The sequence below is a fragment of the Octodon degus genome, unplaced genomic scaffold (genome assembly GCF_000260255.1).
Source record: "Octodon degus isolate 3935 unplaced genomic scaffold, OctDeg1.0 scaffold00007, whole genome shotgun sequence".
In the NCBI taxonomy this organism is placed as follows: Eukaryota; Metazoa; Chordata; class Mammalia; order Rodentia; family Octodontidae; genus Octodon; species Octodon degus.
In genome coordinates, this window is record NW_004524583.1 from 11,191,901 (window position 1) to 11,213,406 (window position 21,506).

General features: G+C 40.7%; 1 protein-coding gene across 9 annotated transcripts in view; it reads right to left on the reverse strand.

Annotated features, from left to right (window-relative positions):
* Positions 1-21,506, reverse strand: part of Ttll5 (tubulin tyrosine ligase like 5) — a 316,364-nt gene that overhangs the window by 291,666 nt on the left and 3,192 nt on the right. For all 9 annotated transcript variants that reach the window (XM_023702383.1, XM_023702377.1, XM_023702375.1 and 6 more), the window contains 3 exons: positions 17,303-17,409; positions 5,345-5,427; positions 2,773-2,879 (listed from right to left, as the gene is read on the reverse strand). In XM_023702383.1, the coding sequence (XP_023558151.1) occupies positions 2,773-2,879; positions 5,345-5,427; positions 17,303-17,409 (297 nt within the window). The remainder of the gene's footprint in view (positions 1-2,772; positions 2,880-5,344; positions 5,428-17,302; positions 17,410-21,506) is intronic.

Genomic DNA, 21,506 nt, shown 5'->3' on the forward strand with positions numbered 1-21,506 from the left:
TTTTTTTTTTTTAAGAGTTATTCATTTGGTACAGGGTCTCGCTATGCAGCTTGGATTCACAGCAATCCTCTCTGTCTCAGCTTCCCTAGTACTGGGATCACAGGTTTGCTGTGCGCCACTATGCCTGGTTTCAGTGGCCAGCAGGGCATGGGGCTGGCATGGCATGTGGTACTGGGAATTGAACGAGGGTCTTGTGCTTGGCCAGGCAGATGTTTAGACTGCCAATCTACCACCCTGGCCTTATTGGTCCTTTTCTTTTTGTTCTGTGTTTTTGTTTTTTGAGAGAGGTTTCTCAAAAAACCTTGATCTCATCCTCCTGCTTCAGCCTTTTGAGTGCTGGAATGACAGACATGTACCACCACACCTGGCCCAGTACTGGTTCTTATGGTATGTCAGTATCTAGTTTGTCTTCAACACCATTAATGTCACTGATGCACTGGCTAATGCCAGGGTGGCATAGATATTGCTAATATAAGGCTTTCTCTGTATACCAATATCTAGATTATGTGTCACATAAGAGACCAACAGTACTATGGTCCCTTCCCAGAGAACTAGGTGCTGAGTCAATTTCACTATATCCTCTCCCACATTAACAGAAATGATCAGATCTTAGGACAGAAGCAAAAGCATATAAATAACTAAGGCCAGTGACCTATAGTGAGCCACTGAAAAGCAGACACTGAAGAAATCGCCATCCTAGCAACAAAATCTTTTTACCATCATCACCAACAAACCAAAGTCAACCCCCTAAAAAAATATAGAAACATGAGTAGACAAGGTAACAAAATGCCTTCAAAAACTCCCAACTCTCCCCAAAGCTAATCAATGGGGAAGTAATCAAAAGTTACACACCCAAATTATTTGAAAGAATAACCAAGGAGATTAAAAACACAGTAAGGTGCTCAATGAGTCCAAATAAGAAACTATAATAAAACAAATAATGACCATAATAAAGAAAATGATCAGCAAGTTTACGGAAGACAAATATCTAGCTCACAAAATTAGATAAAGGTAACAGAAAAGAACAAAGGAGAAAAATAAGAATAAAAAAGAAAGAATTAAGAACCCATCAGAATCACAATACAAAAGATGAATGACAGGGGCCAGAGATACAGCTTAGTGGCACAGCACCTGCTTAGCAAGTGTAAGATCCTGAGTTCAACTACCGGTACAAACCCCCTCCCCCAAAAAACAATGAATTACCAGTTTGACAAAGAATTAAGAAAGAGTCCATGAAAAGATTCCAGAGAAATCTAGATTAAAACTTCTACTGAAAATATGAGCATCAGGGCCAGTGAGATAGCTCAGTGGACTAAAGCACCTGCTTAGGCAAATGCAGGGACCTCAGTTCAATCCCTGGCACCACATGCCAAGCCAGCCCTGCCTCCAGGGTGGGCTAAGCTGACCACCAACAAAAAAAATAAAGAAGATATGAGCATCAGCAGAAGACACGGCTGCTGTTAGAGACCCACTATTCAGAGATACCTTAAAAACAAAAGGAGAACACGAGAAATGGATCCAATAGCTGCTAGGTGATACAAAGAACACTCATCTAAAATTAACTAGAACTTGTGAAAAATTAGAAGACAGCACAGATGACATAAACAACCTATTCAGAAAAATAACAGGAAAAAACTTTACAAATATAAGGAAAGATAGAAAGTTCTCAATGGGATCTTAACCTGGAAATTTACTATAATAAGATCATTTGGTCTAAAGTTAAGGTCTGTCTTGGCTTCTGTATGGGAGGGACACAGGACCAGTTTTGCAATTACTGCACTGGCTTTAGGTCTACAAATATGGACTAGGTAACCATAAGCTGTTTTTTAATTAATTTTTTTTCAAATATGCAAAACTTCCCCCAAAAACAAATTAATGACACTTCTCAGGAATTTTGCTGTTTCAGAATCTGAATCTGTCAACCAATGTGCATCGTCACTTGGAATTAACAGAATTATTTTTGTGAGTCTGTGTTTCTCAAGTCACATCTAGATAGGTGTGGCACAAAAACTTTCAAAATGTTTGTGTTCTCTTATTTTGCTAATACACTTCATCTTTTCTCTCTCCTTTTTCCCCCCAATTTTCATTTTCTATTAGCACGTGTATGTCCATAATAGCTATATGCTCACTGGGGTATTGGTGTGTGTGTAGCACAACTTAACTCTATATCTTAATTTCTTTTTTCATCCCTCCTCCCCTCCCTGTCTGTCTCTTGGTCCCCTTTCCACTGTCTTTTTTAAAAAATGTATTTGGTACAGGGCCTCACTATGCAGCCCAGGCCAGCATGGCTTACGGTGGTGGGGACTGAATCCTGGTCCTTGCACTTGCCAAAGCAAGGACTTGGTCTACTGAGGTGTCTCACTGATCATCTATTGTCTTTTATCTTGCTCTTTATAAATTGGATTTCTAGTAGGTTTTTTTGTGCATTTGTTCTCAACCCTGGAAATTCTTACAACTACAGACAACGTATCAAATTAACATACTACTTTTTTCATAAAGAGAAAAAGCAGTAACTGTGAAAGTGAAGGGGGAAAAAAACCTATCCACAAAAGATACTCTGTTTTAGGAATGAGAACTAGAAAATGTCTCTTTAAATCAGCCATGCCTTGACAGCCTAGCAAAGTGCCCGTAAGCACCCAGGGACATGAGTACTTCAGTCTGCTTTGCAGGCCCCTTTATCAGATGCCCCTCCTAAGAACTCAATTATGTGCTGGCTACCTGGTCCAGCCTAAGCTATCTTTACCTGTAGCAAAGCAGCTACAGGAGCATTACCTGGGAAAGTGATTAACCTTTTGTGCTTCAGAGAGGGTACGAAGTAAAAAGGGCTTCAAGTGGGATCCTGTCCACATCAGGTTATAGTCGGTGCTGCTTGGGTGAACCTGAGGGCAGACAGAAACACAGAATGCAAAATACCATCACAGACAGCCCTCTCGAGGAAGAGCATCACATATAGCTCACAGGGGGGGCCTAGGGATTATGCAAGCCTAGTAAGGCCAAAGCAACTGTCACAGAACATACAGCAACACATTTAGAGCATGAGAGAGGTGCCAAGCATAGTGGCACACACCTGTAATCACAGCTACTAAGGAGGCTAAAGCTGGAGGATCCCACAGCCTGGAAACTTAGAAAGATGCTGTCTCAAAAAAAAAAAAAAAGAAGTCTATATCTATATCTATATCTATATGCCAGTTATGGTGGTATACACACGTTATCCAAGCATTCTGGGAGCTGAGGTAGGAAGATTTCAAGTTCAAGCCCACTGTGGGAAACTAATTCTATGTCTCAAAACAAAAATTAAAAAGGACTGGGGGGATGGGGAGATGGCTCAGTAGAATAAGTGCTTGCCTGGCAAGCACAAGGGCCTGAGTTCAATCTCCAGTCTGCAAAAAAACAAAACAAAAAAACAACAACAAAAAAAAAAAAATAGACTGGGGATGGAGCTCAATGTGAAGGTTATGGTTTCAAGCATTCACCCAAAATTATAAAAAATAAAATAAATCCACCACCATTCTTTAAAAGTAGATGTTTCTCAGTACTCTCTCTTATTACAGTATAAGATTAGGGCCCACCCCCAAAACTTTTTTTTTTTTTTTTGTATTTTAGGGAAGCATCTACAGGGTGTTCAGGGTCTCACTACTAGATCGGACTTGTAGTGATCCATCTGTTTACAGCCTCCCAAGAGCTGGGATTACAGGCATGTGTCACCATACCCAATTTCAATTGCTGTCTCAGCGTGCCCCAGGGGCAGGGCCGGCACTACAGGCCAGGTGATTGAACCGCCAGGCCCTGTGCCTGCTTGCAGGCATTTTAATCTGCTGAGTTATTTGGTTGGCCCTCCAAAACTTTGTTAGGCCTTACATCTTTGCAGATACTAGGTAGAAAGTACTAATCAGAACTGAAACTTAAAAGCAGCAAACCAACTTAGATTAAATTCATTCATTAGAATTCATTTGTCTGTTCATTCAACAATTATGTACTCTATTCCTATAATGTGATAAGATCATAGCAAGCACTGGAGACAAAAGAGGAAAGACTGAATATAAAAAGGTGTCAGAGGGACCGGGGATATGGCTAAGTAGAATAAGCTTTTGCCTGGCAAGCGCAAGGGCCTGAGTTCAATCCCTGGTTCTGCCAAAAAAAAAAAAAAAAGGTATCAGAAAGTCACCCAATCCTACAGATCTCAACCTGGAATATGGAGCTAGCCACTAGACTTTCATTGGTGGTCTCAAAGCATCTGTAGTAGCAGAACTCTGTTCTACATATTGCCTGTCCTTTTTATAATAACATCTCAATTTTCCTGATTTTCATTAGGAGAATGAATTATTCCCTCAGTATGTAAGTATGTATTTATTGAGACAGGGTCTCACTAGCCCAGGCTGGCCTCAAACTTGCAGCAATCCTCCTGCTCGGCCTCCCGAGCGCTGGGACTACAGGCCTGCACCATCATGCCCACCCTTACTCCTAGGGTTTAAAGAATACATCAATCATCTATGCATGCTCTCTTCCAAGGAAATAATCAGTGAACCAAAGCTAATCCAGTCAGAAATCTCTGGGCACAGGACAAAGAATGGAGCTCAGGGAAGCCCATGGCAATGCCTGGAGAAGATGATCTTTACGACTACTGACCTACATCTCCAAGGTCGCCCTGCTCTCTCTCCTCCAGACTTCTCGGCTTTTTCTTCTAATTCTACCACCTTCTGCACATTTTCCCTGCAAATCTCTTTTGGTTTAAGTTATACAAAGTCCACTTCTATTGACTGCAATCTAAAAACCTTAACTGGGCACTAGACAATTCCATATGAGAACGCAGCATCTCACACAATCCCAAGAAGATAGTAAGAGGAAAAACAGGGCTGGGGAGATAGCTCAGTGGCATAAGCACCTGCCTGGCAAGCACAAGGTCCTGAGTTCAATCCCCAGTACCACAAAAACAAAACAAAACAAACAAACAAACAAAAAGAATGAATAGCAAGAGGAAAAACAAAGCCCTGCAGAAATGCTCTCCTTGTACTGCAGGGAGAAACTGGTAAAGCCAGTAACAAATTTCATCCGAGTTCCACATCCTCAGTAAACACTGATTGGGGGCCTGCCCCTTAGCTCAGCTCTTTAAGTGGCTGCTTCAACAAAGCAGTCAGGCTCAGGTTGCTGTGGTTCGATCCCTACAACTCAAGCCAGCCAGTCATGCCCTGAAGGCATTCGGAGCAAGCAAAAAAAAAAAAAAAAACCAAACCCTTCTGCCTCAGTAAACATTGGCCCCATGTACTTCCTAAGGCTGGAGACTAGTCATGTGGCAAGGATACTCAGCTTTTGGGTAGGTCAGGTGAGGCAGTAAAAACGAGCTTACTTCATGAAATCCATGGGCTGTCAGAATGCTGCGCACCAGGCGACTGTCCGTTCGCACAATTTTATAAGACAAATGATAACGTTCTAAAGAAAAACAAAGAATCAAGTTTATTAACCTGCAAGTTAACAATAAATACAAAATATACTCTAAAATGGTGGCTTGCTTCATTACACTCAGTGACATTACACTGCCACCTTTAAAACTATCCTAGAAAGGGCTGCGGTGTAGCCCAGCATTACAGCGCTTACCCATCATGCACAGAGCCCTGGTTCAATTCCATGTACCACAAAACAAAATGAATACGCCTACAATAAATAAACTGATGCTATCTGGGACCCAAATATCTGAGACTCTGGGATTCACTAAACTTGGACAGCAGAAAAAAATTCACATCTTTGTCTTCACTAACATCTAAAATTTAACAGTGCCTTCAAAGAGGAATGAGGGCTGCACATGGTAATCTCAGCACTCAGAAGGCTGAGGCAAAAAGATCACTGCAAGTGTGAGACCCGTCTGGGCTACGAAATGAGTTCACAGTCAGCCTGAAGTACACAGTAAGACCTTGCCTCAAAAGAGACAAAAAAACCCCAAGCAAGCAAACAAACAAACAAACAAAAAAAAAAAAAAAAAAAAAAAAAAAGAGGAACATGGGTAACAAAGCGGGTAGTACTAACAGTATCTGTGACACCATTACCAATAGGTATCAGGTATGTTAATATCACTTCTCACAGTATTTAAGTCATGGTAGTTAAACTTTCTACTATATTCTGTTATTCAATGAACTGATAAATTATATATACCAAAATATTTAAACATCTTAATTACTACATTTCAGTACAACTGATTTACTTTGTACTCATTTTGTTTTAATCCCCTTAAAATATTCTACTGAGAATTGGCCCCAAGCTCCCCCAGCCATGCTGGAGGCCACAGGTTACACAAACTGGCGGCCCAGGGACTGAATCTTGCCAGCAGATGCAGTCTGTTCATTCCTTGCGTGCTCCAAAAACAAAAGTGAATTCATTGCTAACCTCTGAAATTGGAAGAATTAACAGAAAACTTCGCATGCAGGGGCTTTTCTTGAAGAACCTGGCAACCTTGGCCTCTCTGCTCTCCAACATAAGTCATCTGGAGACCAGCAACTGTCCCCTGAAGGACAGGCCCACACTACAGTTCAGCCAGCGCCAGGCTTCGGCCATGCACACCTCCTGTAAGGCCCCTGCAGGACCTGATGTCTGTGAGCCTGTCTGGGAGGAAAGTCTAATCACACCAGATCTTGATCTAGCCTCAAAGATGACCATTTACTCCTGACTATTAAATTCAATTTATTTTTATGTGCTACTACACATAGAAAATTGGCTAAGAATTTTCCAGAATGCTGGGCTTGGTGGCACACACCTGTAATCCCAGCATTCACCAGGCGGACTGTGAGTTTGAGGCCAGCCTGGGTTACATAGTGAGTTCAAGACCAGGCTGAATTACAAGTGAGACCTACAGAATAATTTTTTTACAAGGATTCCACATAAAAATTTTTCTGAATCAGTATAGCACAGACTTTACAGACAGACTCTAGGACAACATTTAGCTTTCACTGTCAAAACAGTTTAAAGACAGCCATCTCCTTCTATCAATTATGTGTAAATATTCATAAATCACTGCTGCTCCTTGTCCAGCCTGGCAGAGACTCTGCAAAGTAGAAAGCCTGGCGCAAACTGGACATTCTGCACACTGGGTAATTCTTCCATGCTAAGCTTCTAAAGCCCAGTTACAGGCTTTTCCCAATGAGCCATCACTCATGTGTTGCTGCTGAAATACGGTTATAAGAGAAATAGTGCAGACTCTGTGTTTTCTTAGGTGCAGAATAGAATGTCAGTGGAAAACCGGTGAACACACTGCATGTGCTGGCTGGATTCAGTCCCTGGGCTGCCTGCCAATTTGTATAACCCATGGCCTCCACCTTGGACACTGCTTAAGAATACGTGTTCTGATTTCAAGTTGGAGAGGAACACACTAGGTAGACCTGGAACATCCTGCTATGACAACACACAGGGAAGTACTCCAAAGTTGATTGGGTACATGTCAAAAATAGACAAATTTGAGGCAATATAGACATAACTTATTTTTGAGACAGGGTCTCACTAGGCTGAACTTGGAATTTCAATCCTCCATCAGCTTCCCAGCGGAAAATAGTGACAGACTTATAATGTGCTTACTTATAAAAGAATCCATGACAACACCCTGGGAAGATATACCTGTGTTCTTCTGCTACTATTAACAGAAATTCCATAGCTTGAACAGACATTTATCATATTATAGTTCTTCAGGTCAGAAGGCTAACACTAATCTCTCACTAAGGCTAAAATCAAGGCACTGACAGGGCTATGCTCCCTCTGCAAGGCTGAATAGAACTTGTGCTCTTTTTCCAGTCTAGTGGCTGCAGTTGTGACTGACAGTTTCCTTCCGTTATCGTCACAGGAAGGAATGGCAGGTCTAGTTTTTCTAGTCCTGCTCTGGTCTCTTCTACCTCCTTATTCCATTTGGAAGAGCTCTTGTGATTATGTTGCATGTGCCTGGGGAATCCAGGATAATCCTGTCTTAAAGACATCTGGGCAGCAACTTTGATTCTTCCTGCCATGTAAGGTGATATATTCATTCACAAGCTTAAAGATTAGGAAGTAAACATGGGGAGGCTTACCATGGTCCACATTCAAGACCCCAAGATTCACACTCCCTCTCACATGCAAGATACACGCAACACAAAGTCTAAGTTTAAAATTTCATCTAAATTTACCAGTTCAAAACTCACAATTCTCACTGGGTGTAACACACATACACCTGGAATCCCAGCACTCTGGGAGGCTGATGCAGGAGGACTGCAAATCCAACCTCAGCCTGGGAAACTTAGCAAGGTCCTTCCTCAAAATAAAAATAAAAAATAGAGTAAGTATATAGCTCAGAGTAAAAGCCCCAAGTTCAAACTCCAGTAACAAAACATACCACAATAACAAAACCACCCCCAACTCTCATCATCTAAATAAAGCAAAGGTATGATTTCCCCTGGGGAAAACCTGCTCTTCATCTGTGGACCAACAAAACAGAAACAAATTATTTGTTCACAAAATACAATGTCAGTTCAGCATAGAACACTAACTACAGATATGATGGTTTTAAAATGGAAAAGAACAGAAGGATAAATAGGAGCCATACACCCTGATAATTTCACAATCAGCCAAACTAACTCCTAATTAGGTCTCAAGACCACAGAACAGGTCTATCTGCTGGGCTTCTTTCTTCACAAATGTTAGCACATTTCTGCAGCTGAGCAGTTTTACTCCTTCTTTGCTTGCAGAATCTGGTGAGCCAGCAGCCTTTCTGGTTTCATCCTTGGGCTGCTCCTTTTGTTATCAGGCAGCCCCTTCAGTGCCAATTAAAATTACTGGGTCCTGGGTTGTTCACCTAATCTTCTGGAGTTAAGACTGCAAGTTCTCTGTGTCTAGAATAAAGGACTGAACAAAACAAACAAAAGCAGCAGACAACTTTGAGAAAGAAAAAGTGGAGCATGAGGGAGAAACTGGCTTTGCATAGAGCTCGGGCTGAATAAAAAGAGAAAGCACAATGAAAGGACCCCTTGGAGAGAGCAGGGCCAGCCACCATGAAGAAAGTTGGGATAGCAAGAGCTTGCTGTCTTTTATGCAGTCCAAATCTCAAGGAAATGTGAGAATTTCCAAGTATGGATGCTGAGAGGCAGCACTGGGGCCCAACACCTCAGGCTAATAATGTCAGGTTAGGCCATTCTACTGAAAACCTGGAAGAGTTCTCATGAGAAGTGCATGTGCAGGACTTTGGAAGCTGTCCTGCACATATGTTCTGGGATCTTTGTAATTAACAGGTCATGCCTACTTCTCCAGCCAGCTTTGCCATGCCCTAATCTCGTATCTCACCTTCGGTCCAAGCTGCAGCATATAAAGAAACTTACAGGTCACTTGTGCATGGATTCACTCCGAGACAAGAAAATTCTCCATAAATCTTTCCCACTTTACTTCATTTCTAGGCTCCACATCCCTTTGTTTGCAGTCCTCTTCTCCATCTATGAAGCCAACAATTATGCTCCTACTCCTCATGTGGCAACTCTCTATCTTTCTCTTCTATATCAACACTCTCATGATTACACTGGGCCTTCTTTGATAATCTTCTTATCCTAAATTCAATTGATTACATACTTTAATTACATCTACAATCTCAATTCCCCTTTGCCTTGTAAGATAGCATATTCACAGGTTCTGAAAAGTAGAAGGTAAATTTCTTCAGTGAACTATTCCTCTGCCTACCAGAAAAAGGAAACCACTGGTTACAGAAAATCTAGCTAGTAAACCCAGAAGGAAGGAGAGAAATGGAAACTCAACACTTTACAAAAATATAAGTCATTCAGACAAGACTCAGTGGGCTGAAACATAAGCCAAACTAAACCTCTCACTCCATAACTCTGAATCAGCAAAGAAAAAGCAACTGAGACATGTGCCATCACCAACAGGGCAAAATAATTAACATTATGTGCCTCCAAAAGTGATGTGCTGAGAATACAATGTCACTAAGTGATATCCCTACATATTGTTAAGAATCTGAATGTAGACAAGGATATCAAGAGAATTTAAAGATATCTGTAAGACAGCTAATCTAAAAATCTTTTAACAACTCAATGTTACAGAAGATGAAATAAGTCTAGTAAATGGCTATGGACTAAGTAAGAACCAAGAATTATGACAACTCAATGTAATCTTTGATTGGATCCCAGATACAACAGTAAAACAAAACAACCATGAAAGAAAACTGGAGCAATGAGGAAAATATTCATAGACTGTGGATCAGAGAAAACAATTTTACCGTAGTTCTACAGAAGATGCTCTTGCTCTCAGGAGATGCCTGTTGAATAACATTAGGGCAAGGATTCTCTGCCCTAACTCTGCAGGGGTTCAGAGACAGAGAAAGCAACACAGCAAAATGTCTTAATTGGTGCAAGCAGGACGAGAGTACACACTCTGTGTGTTCACTGCACCATCTGTGCAGCTGGTCTAATTTTAGTGAAGGAAAATCAGTTCCTTTCATTATAACTATGATTACTAACATCTCCATTTTTGTATACGTGAAGCACATGGCTTCATTGACTGTATCGTTCCTGAGGGAGACAAGAGTAGTGCCTGATCTGTGCACCATCCCCAACCGCTGCCTCTCGGGTCAGGGTATGGGGAGGCAGTCAGGAAGGTGGAGGACGGCAGAGATGGGGTAAGAACAGAAAGCAGGTCCCTGGGGCAAGCTGACAGAGTTAAACCTGGCTCTACCATTTCCTTCCTGTGATCATCGATGCTTCTTTAATTTCTCTAATGCTTAGACTGGGCGTGGTGGCGCATGCCTGTAACCCCAGCTCTTGAGAGGCTGGAAATGGGCGGATTAGTACGAGTCTGATCTAGTAGTGAGACCCCGAACACCCTGTAGACCCTTCCCTAAAATACAAAAAAAATTTTTTTCTCTAATGCTCAAACTATTTCATAAAACAAAGTGAACACTCAGTTAATGTACAGGAAGCTTCAAAATAGTTGTGGATACATAAAGTTATTTTTACGTAGTAAAAGTAAACGTACAGTAAAATAGTTAATACACAGTATTAGGGTTGGGGATAGAGTTCAGTGGCACAGCACCTGCCTGTTAAGTGTGAGGTCCTGAGTTTGATTCCCAGTACCAACCCCCCTCAAAAAAAAAACCAAAAGCACTACATGGTAAATTACATACTTTATATAATATAAAATTTTAATGCCATTAATTTTTTTCCTGCTTCTAGTAATGAAGAAAACTGCAGCATGACCCACCTCAGCAGCAGCTGTCATTCTCGCAGTGCTTGAGCACCTCTAACTGGTAAGGCCTAATGTAGCCCAATGCAAGCAAGGTGAGTGGAACGCTATAAAGCACTATCTCTGCTGAGAATTTTTAACTCATATTCAAGTTGTGTCCAATAATGCTGGTTAACAATGCCGTATTATAAATTATATCTAAGCCAGACACAGCCTATAGGTAGCACCTGTTTGACATTCATATGTTCTGAAGTAAGACTGTATTTGTGATTAGTTACTAACTTTTAAAAAGTGAAAGACCTGCGAAAGCAGGTACAGGGGCCAGGGGTTGATCCCCTGCGCCTGCCGTGCCAGCCCCGGCCCTGGGGTGTGCTGAGACAGCGACTGAGACTGGGCATGGTGGCGCCGGCCTGCAATCCCAGCACTTGGGAGGCTGTAAACAGGAGGATCACTACAAGTCCTAACTGAAAGAATCCACATAAAAGCCTAGTTTCCCGGGCTTCTCTTGAAGTCTGGCTACCATGGTTCATTTTATATGTTAACTTGACTAGGTCACAGGTTGCCTGTGGCTAAACATTATTTCCCTTTGAGTCTGGGAGAGCAGCTCCAGAAGTCAGCATCTGAACTGGGGGCTGAGTAAACCAGACTACCCTCCCCAACATGGGTGGGTACTGCTGATCCACCGAGGGCTCAAAAGGAACACGAAGGGGGCCAACTCGCTCTCTCCCCACCAGACTGCTGTGCTGAGATGAAGAGCTCTGTCCTGGGCACTCTCGCTTCTCAGGCATTCACACTACCCCTGGGAGCCACGCCACTGGCTCCTGGCTCTAGGGCCTTCAAACAACAGCCCCACTTTTCCTGGGTTTCCAGCTTGCAGAAAGCAGATAAAGGGACTGTGCAACCTTCATAACTTGTGTGTGCCAACAACCCTATACCAGACCTCTTCAGCTGTCCCATGCCCTGCTTTTTACCTCCTCCTGCTGTATTCTGTTAGCTCTGTCTCTGGAGAACCCTGACAAATACACTGGGGATTTTTCTCCCACAGAAAGTCAATGAGAAAAAAAAAGTCAATAGAAAAATGCAATTGCAAAGTGAACCCACTCAAATGTTCAACAAGGAAACACTTTACCCCACGTTTTCTTTCATCAAAAGAGAGAGAGAGAGAGAGAGAGAGAGAGAGAGAGAGAGAGAGAGAGAGAGAGACAGAGAGAGACAGAGAGAGAGAGACAGAGAGAGAGAGAGACAGACAGAGAGAGAGAGAAAGAGAGAGAGAGAGAGAAAGAGAGACAGACAGACAGAGACAGGCAGGCCTTTCCTTGATTACTAGCAAACTGCCCAGTAATCCTATTTCTGAGCTTCTAAATAAACATGGCTAATTCCACCACAAGACTGCAATTTTCTCTTTCATAATCACTCACAAGTACCCCAGGAGGCAACCTGAAGTTCTAGGACCCTTGACACGTTCCAGGACAGACTGCAGCAAAGCAAATAAAAACCAGGCACCATCAATGAGGAAGTACCTAGGGAGTAGTAAAGGTCCCTAAGGAAACCAAACTGACACATTTGCTTTTTTCTTTTTTACAGGGTTTCACTATGCAATTCAATGTGGCCTTGCACTCACTCTGTAGTCCAGGCTGGCCTTGAACTTGCAGCAATCCTCCTGCCTCACATCCTCCCCACTCCTACCCAGAACGCTGGGATTAGAGCATGCACCACCATGCCTGGCTACACTTGCTTTTTAAAATACAGGAATAACCCCTTCACTGGCAACCTGGCACAGCTGGACCCTGGGATCAGAGAAGTACCTACGCTGTTCAGTTCAGTGCTTATTGGCCACATGTGATGAATGAGTGCTTCAATGTGAGTGCACGACAAATGACCAAGATTTTAATTTTAATTATCTTCAGTTATTTCAAATTTACATGTAAAAGTTGATACTTAAAATTATTAGGAACCAAGGTTAGAGTATAACTCAGCGGTAGCCACATGACTACCATGCACACAGCTCTGGCATCATAAAACAGAAGTTATTAGAGAACATGTTTGAATAACTTTTTTTTTTGGTTTTTTTTTTAATAACTTTAAGTGGATTTATTTTTTCAAAAGTAATATTTATGAAATCTAATACAGATCAAGTATTTTCAGTGAGATTGAGATTTCTATAATTGTAAAATATTACTAATGGCTTTTTAATATTGAGAAAATACGGAAAAAATTTTGGATATATTAGGTTAAGTAAAACATTAATTTCTCCTTTCTACACAGCTTGGATCATATTTCCATTACTAGCCTATAAAAATATAAACAAACATACACATTTAAAGGCAAATTAAAGATGCCTCATACTACAAAAAATTAAAAAAATCGCTGTTGGGACTCCAAGAAAACCTAAGCTGGGGATTGTTTTGTTTTGAGTTTGTTTCTTGTTTTTTTTCCCCTCTCCTCCTGAGTTTCTTTCTCAAAGTGGGTAAAAGAGAAAACACTGAAAACTGAATTCTTCCAGGGCTAAGATTATTATAACGGACACATTTTTACTTTTGTCTCTGAGGAGCAGTTTAGTTCTACTTGCTCGCTTATGTGCTTTGATGACCGCCTCTGAATGACAGGCCAAGTCTTGTAGTTAGCCTGAGAAGATTTACCTAGTAATTTCTTCTCAGGTATGGAACCATGTTCACAACTAACATGTTGGCCAGAATAAAACTGCCGGTTAAACATTTTATTCTCACTTAAATGACCTTTATCAATATTCTAGACTAGACAACAAAATTCCCTTTCTGGGTGTTCTCTGTAAACTATACTCCTGTTTGAATGTTAAGCTTTTGTTTCTAAAGCTTTTGTTTACTGTCTCATTGCTAATTGTTTCTCAATAAAATTATGGAAAAAAAATAAAGCTTTTGTTTTTAATTTTAAGATGTCTGAATGTTCAGTTTATGTATTTGAACTATAATAAACCAATCATTTTTATATAAAAAAATAGCTGTTGGCTCTAAAATACAATCTCATTTACATGTTTAAAATACATAAAACGTGGGGGAAAAAACAATGTTATACTGAAGAAAAAGCCATGCTCCTAGGATATATCACAAATCAAGTATGAAAAAACATACTACATCAAATTATTAACAGTGGAATTAAGAAATAGTCAATAGATAAACAGAAAAAATAAAATGGGCCTCTAGCACAGAGATCAACAGAAGATAATTAGTGTCCCAAATAACTTCTCAAGGGGATTTAACCACAGGCTTATGATCTGATCAGATTTATGTCCATGGTGGCTATTTATGAGCCACAGAACATGCTACAAACCAAGAATATTTAACAGTTCAGAAAACTGAGGCACTAATTAGCAAAAGTCATTTACACGGTCCTTTTTATAAAAGGGAAAAAAAATTACTAAACCAAAAATTTTAAACATAATTTAAGAAAAGTTTACTGTCTTTTATACCATGGGACTCTGTAAAGAAAAAAGTAAACAAAGACTTAAATTTCCAGAAACACTGACAATATTGATGGTTATAATTTCCCAATAAATGGTGGTGATCTAACACCAGAGGGTCTGCTTCTTACCATAGGATATGTAGATTATTTTATGTGACAAGCAGAACAACAGAAGCATGTTTTGTGGAGCTTCTTTCCTTCTTACTCACTGACATTCTGGCTCCGGCTCCACTTAGGAGGAGTTTTTCAGCAGTCTTCCCTTAACTCAGGCTTCAAAGAACACAAAGAAACTAAGAAACTGTACCGCTTTAAGTGGTAACCAGCAAACTGCTGAGGTGATTAAACACAAAGACCAAGCGGAGGGTGTAGCTCCAAATCCAAAAGCAAGTTGGCTGTTCTCTGAGCTCCTGGCTTATTATTGAAGATAGATTTTAAAGTCATTTAAAAGTAGTGTAGATCCTGTTCAACTTGCAAGTAAACAGCACAGCACAGTTTCAAGTGCCTACTGTTTGCCATACATTGAACAACTCACTGTATTTGATCTGTACAATGTAAGACTTTTCCACACCAGTAACACTTCTGATCTGCACCATTACAACCTCTGAAAAAGAGACAGCTCTCAGAACACTGCCAATTTCCAGTAGGGCCAAGACCATTCAACAAGGAAAGAACTGCATCTTCAGCTAACTGTGCCACAACAACTCTATGTCCACATGCAAAAGAATGAAAGTAGAATTTTACTTAACATTATATAAGAATATCAACTCAAAGTAAATCAAGACTGTTAGCTTGTTGGGCATGGTGGCCTAAACCTGCAATCCCAGTACTCTGGAGGCTGAGGCAGGAGGAGCATTGTGAGTTTGAGACGAGCTTGGACTACAAAGTGAACTCAAGGCCAGTCTGAGCTGTATAGTAAGACCCTGTCTCAAAAAGACAGAGAAAGGGAGGGTGGGGAGATGGCTCAGTGGAATAAGCACTACCCTGGCAAGCACAAGGGCCTGAGTTCAATCCCTGGTTTCGCCAAAAAAAAAAAAAAAAAAAAAAAAAGACAGAGAAAGGAAAAGAAAAATATGTAGGGATAGTTGGCTCACATAGTACTTTCAGATATGACATCAACTACATAAAAAACAAAAGGAAAAATACAGATAAACTGAATCTTATCAAAATTAAAAGCTTTTGCTCATAGAATAATTCACAGAATGCAGGGCATAAAAAAAAAAAATCACAAAACAGGAGAATCATTCATCTGGTAAGGATCTAATATCTCCAGAATGTATTTTAACAACTTGACAACACAAAAAAACAACTTAATTTTAATATTGCCCAGGACCAGCGAGATAGCACAGTGGACCCCGCCCCCAGGGATGCTGAGCCATTGACTGAGTCAGTGGTAGCTGAGCCTGTAATCCCAGCGCTGGGGAGTCCAAGCTGTGTAGTGAGACCCTGTACCAAATACACAAATGAAGGGGCTGGGGAGATAGCTCAGTAGAATAAGCACTTGCCTGGCAAATGCAAGGGTCTGAGTTCAATTGCCAGTTCTGCCAAGAAAAAAAAAACAAAAACAAAACCACACACACAAATGAAAAAAATAATAATTAATTAAATTAAAAAATGACAAAAGACTCTGAAGAGACCTTTCTCCAGAGATATACAAACAGCTAACAAGCATAAGAAGGATGACACTGAAACTATTCATCACCAGGGAAAGGCTAATTGAAATCACAATGAGGTGTCACTTCACAATCTATAACAAGTGTCAGGCTAAGGAAAAGGTGGAACCCATATACATTCCTGGTGGCTATGTAAAATGATGCAGCTTCTGTGACAAACATACAGTTCCTTAGTTAAACAGAATTACCTCACAATTCCATTCTGGTAATATTCAAAAGAAAGGAAAACAGATATCCAAGCAAAAATTTGTCTACGATCCTTTACAGCACCAATAGTAACAATAGCCCAAAAGTAGAAACACTACAAACGTCTGTCACCTAATAGTAGGGAAAGCAGAAGGTTGTATGTGAATTCAGGGGTCAGGCAGATGGCTCAGTAGAATAAGCGCTTGCCTGGCAAGTGCAAGGGCCTGATTTCAATCCCCAGTTCCAAAAAAAAAAAGTTGTATGTGAATTCAATGGAATAATATCCAGCCATAAAAAAGGAACGGACACATTCACACGCTCCCACATGGATGGACCTTGAAAATATACCATGTGAAAGAACCTAGACACAAAAGGCCGCAAGGTCTATGATTTCAACTAAATGAAATTTCTGGAGAAGGCAAATCCAGAGACACAAAGTAGACTAGTAGCTGCAAGGGCCAGGGGGAGCAGGGAGGGTGTGACTCTCTAATGGGTACAGGCTTTACTTTTGGAATGCTGAAAATGTCTTCAGACTAGACAGTGGTTGTAGACATGCATCTTGTGAATGTGATAAATATGGCATACACTCCAAAATGGTTAAAATGGTAAATCAGTCATGTCATTATCACAATTTAAAAACAAAACACGTACACATAATTAGGAGAGAATTCAAAGAAAAACGTGCAGGAAACAATGTAAGAGATTCTCTCAAGCAACAACTCCTCCTAGGAATAAGGCCATCTCACTATGTCATAATTTTTCCACACAAAGTTGTTAAGGTCATGGTCAGCTTTGGCATCTGCTGGAGAGACGACACCTACCTCCAATTACTCGGATATTATTGTCCTTCGTCAGAATAGCCTCAGCATGGAATATCAAAACTGGAATCCTCCTGCAGCCACCAGTCCACATGACACATGGATGATCTCTATAACCACAGAATAAAAGGGGAGGGCTTGTTAACTTACAGCTCGAAATCTGAATTAACTGCTGAAGTAACTACTGTGGTTTGTTTCTTAGGAGCTTTCTTCCTTCTGAAATAAGAAGCCCAAATAGCCTGTGGGCACTCACTCATTGTCCCCCCACCCCATTCTTAGCCACATGTTATGTTAACGCCAGTTAGTAGGAACTATTTCAAGGAGGCCACAGAAATCAATCAGAGCTCCTGAGAGGTAAGGAGACACATGCTGAGACCTTCTGGGAAAGGAATGCTTTCTTTTCCTTCTGTAGCAGCTAGAGGTAAGAAGGAACCTCTCTTTCCCTGCTGGCTCAGGATGAGAATGAAGTCTGGAGCTGCAACAGTCACTCTGTGACATCAAGGGAAGAGCCTGGAGCTGTCAGTAAAGGAGGAAGTCAGTAGCACCCTCACAGAGACAAGGAGGGACATGAGGGGGCGGGCAATGAAGATGGACTGGCAGAAGCAAGCCCTGCTCAGTACAGTCCGCAGATTCCCTTTGTTATCTAGGATGGTTTGAGTTATATTTTAATACCTCGACACATAAATGATTCTGATTTACGCCCAACGATTTACACTCTTTCTTTTACACACTATAGTGTCTTTTCAATCTAATTTGATGACCCCTTGTAAGATTCTGAGCTAGGAACTCTAAATTAGTGTGAGTACCCCAATTGAAATTAAAATCACCTATTTTGGTTGGGCATCATGGCACATGCCTGTACTCCCAGCCCTTGGAAGCTGAGGCAGGAGGATTGCTACAAGTTCAAGGCCAGCCTGGGCTGCACAGTGAGTCCAAGGCCAGACTGAACTTGCACAGTGAGACCGAAAAAAAAAAAAAAAAAAAACAAGATCTATTAAAAAAAATCACATGTTTTTGAGGAAAACTACATTAAATGGAACAATATATATTTTCCTTTTTTTTTTTTTTTTTGGTGGAACCAGGGATTGGTATATTTTCCTTTAATATAAAACCATAGGGCAGAAAAATCCAACTGCATTCTTTCCCTATCCTCAGAAAAATTCGGTTTAAGTAATCTTTAATATTTTCTCACAGAACAGGAAAATCTTCAAATTCCTTAGGGTCCTTAGGGTAAGGAGGTATAAAGGAAAAAAAAATTAAATGCAACTGAGTCCCTAGTCAGTACTGGTCAGCCAGCAAAATGTGTGTACAGGGATCTGAACCCAGGCCTGTGCTTTTTCTCCTCTGCTGAATAAACCCACTTCAGTGAGGTTTTGTATGCCGAACAATTGGATTTAACACTGAAAATTTAAACTAAGTCCTTAAATGGAATAAGATCCATTTAGCCAAGATTCACTTCACTCTTCAAAACTCACACGACCACACCTCCTCACAAAAACCGTATCACAGATGTCAGAGCCAAGACATACGCTCCCAAGTCAAGCTTTCAAAGATCCACCCTCTGAATGCAGAGGCAGGTAGGCTGCCACTCTGAGAAGTTAGGCAGCCTGTAGACTCGGGCTGAACAGCTTTTTAGTGAAGTGAAGAACCCCACACCGACTTCATTTCCTGTTTTCTAGAAATGGAACATGGATGTTTTATCATTCCTGTTCTTCAATTTGGACAACAGTACCCATTTGAGAGAAATGTTTACAGGGTACATTTTTAGTGACAAGGATTGTTTTTGTGATTTGCTTGCTTTTTAATCTTCAACACCTGGAAAATGTGAGCATGGGCCGGATGATGCCTATGAGGCTTCCAAAGACAAGCTCTCCACTATTTTTCTGTTAGTGGCTAGAAGAAAGAACAAGCATCCTAGGCTACAAAGTCTTAGCAGCTTTGGAGACTCTCCAAAGTTCCTTGTCATTCTAGCACTAGCTGCTAGCTGGTACCACTGTGCCTTAGCATCCACAAACAATGGATTGTTGCTACAGTCAGAGAGGCCTGATAAGAGGCAGGAACACAATGAACAGACACACAAGGCCTTTCTGTACTCTGTGGGAAGCAACATCCCTAACAAAGAAATCCTGTGATTACAACCTATAACATATAAAACGATAGTCAACTAAAAAGTACTTAGCGCAGTTGCTAAATTGTCATTAAAAGCATGCTCTCACCAGGTGGTGCTAAAGGAGAAAAAATAGATAACTGAACACTGGGACTTTACATTTTCATTCACGTCAGAAACAGCTATACGTTAAGAATATCTGCTGAGACTGGGCGTGGTGGCGCATGCCTGTAATCCCAATCCTTGGTAAGCTTTAAACAGGCGGATCACTACAAGTCTGATCTAGTAGTGAGACCCTAAACACCCTGTAGAACAGAAGCTTGAATGATTAGTTACTAAAGCAGGCCAGCAGTTTAGCTCACTATGCTGAAAGCCAAGGAAATTTTTTTTTTTCTTTCTTTCTTTCTTTCTTTCTTTCTTTCTTTTTTTTTTTTTTTTTTTCAGAACTGGGGATTTAACTCAGGCCCTTGTGCTTGCCAGGGAAGCGCTTATTCTACTGAGCTATCTTCCCGACCAGAAAATTTTGATTTTTAAGGAGAGCCACTTCGTTAGGAACTCATACCCTTCACCCCTGGAAGCAGCCTACATCACTCAAGGAGGGAGATGCACAGCGGAGTTCATATTCCTGCTCCTGTGCCTTCTTCAGAGCCCTGCCATCCCAAAGCTCCCCTCCACAGCCCACCTCTCACTCCACTCCTCCAGCCTGGATGGTGCCTTCCTTCTCTAAACTCCTGCAGCCTTCACTGTCTAACTGTTCTGGTATAAAGCTACCTTTTAAGACAGAAGTTACCAGGGCTGCTGTAGCTCAGTATTAGAGCATTACTGTAACCCCAGTTCAAACACCAGTACTCAAAAAAAAACTTTTACAAAATTAAAGTCACTATACTATTTGTTCAGAGACTATAAAGAAACCTTACATTAGTTATTTTGTTTTGTTTTCTTTAGGTGTTGCTAGGGGTTGGCCCAGAGCTTTGCGCACATGAGGCAAGCACTTACTCCTAAGCTGCATCTCCAGACGCTGCCACCAAGTTCGTACATGAAAGTTTCCATGTCTACATATAAATTTGCATTTAGGTTCCCTGAGCCAAACACAGAACAGCCTTTGCACATGTACTATTTGAAATAATGTCATCCAAAACAAGGGCTGCTCGGACAGTTTCTAAACGTGAAGTCCAAAACTGCAAGGCATTAGACTTATAAAGCCTAGGAACCCACAAAGAGCTAACAGATGTTCGTGGATATAAATTATTGGGTTGGTAGACTTTTTTTTTTTTTAAATAGTACTGGGGCTTGAACCAGGGCCTCACACATTCTAGGCAAGCATGCTATCACTGAGCCACATTCCTAACCATGGATATACATCTTTGGATCAAAGCAACGCATTTTTAAAATAAAACCTATCTACACATCTTTGGATGCCTTAAAATCTTCTAACTTCCAAAACTTTTCAAATGTAAATCACTACCCCAGAAGCTCAGAAACAAAATTAATAGTTAAAAATCGACAGCAGGAGTTTGAAAGAAAGAAGAGCAAGAGGCTCATGAATTTGGATTGAGGTGAGGAATATCTTAAAATACACCTTTCACTACATTTATTAGAAATTTAGCATTTCTCAATTAGGAATACAAGCAACAAATTTTATTTGTGCACAAACTCTATACCCATAAGTAGAGAAAATCTTGAAAATGGAAAGACTAATGCTGGCAGCAGAAGTTTAAAATGTGTATGACATGGTAAAAGGCAGCACACTGCGAGCAAAATGGGACACGGCAAAATAACCGATGGGAATTATCCATTAAATTATCCTGAAAGAGAATGACCCAAATAAAATTGTTAACTCACTATTATTTTCTATGACCTAACAATGATGAGAAGCCTTTCCTCAAAGATTTATTAATGCTTATATAATTTTCTTTAAGTGATACTAAGTAATGTTCTACTTTGTAAAAAGTCTACCATAAATTCAGTATTAAAACCAGTCAGATCTGTCTGTACATTTGTATGATATGTTATTTATTTACCAAATAATCTCACAAATATTATTCTATTTGCTCCTAACCACGTCTCTACAAAATAGCCTCGGAGGGGGCCTGCCCATTA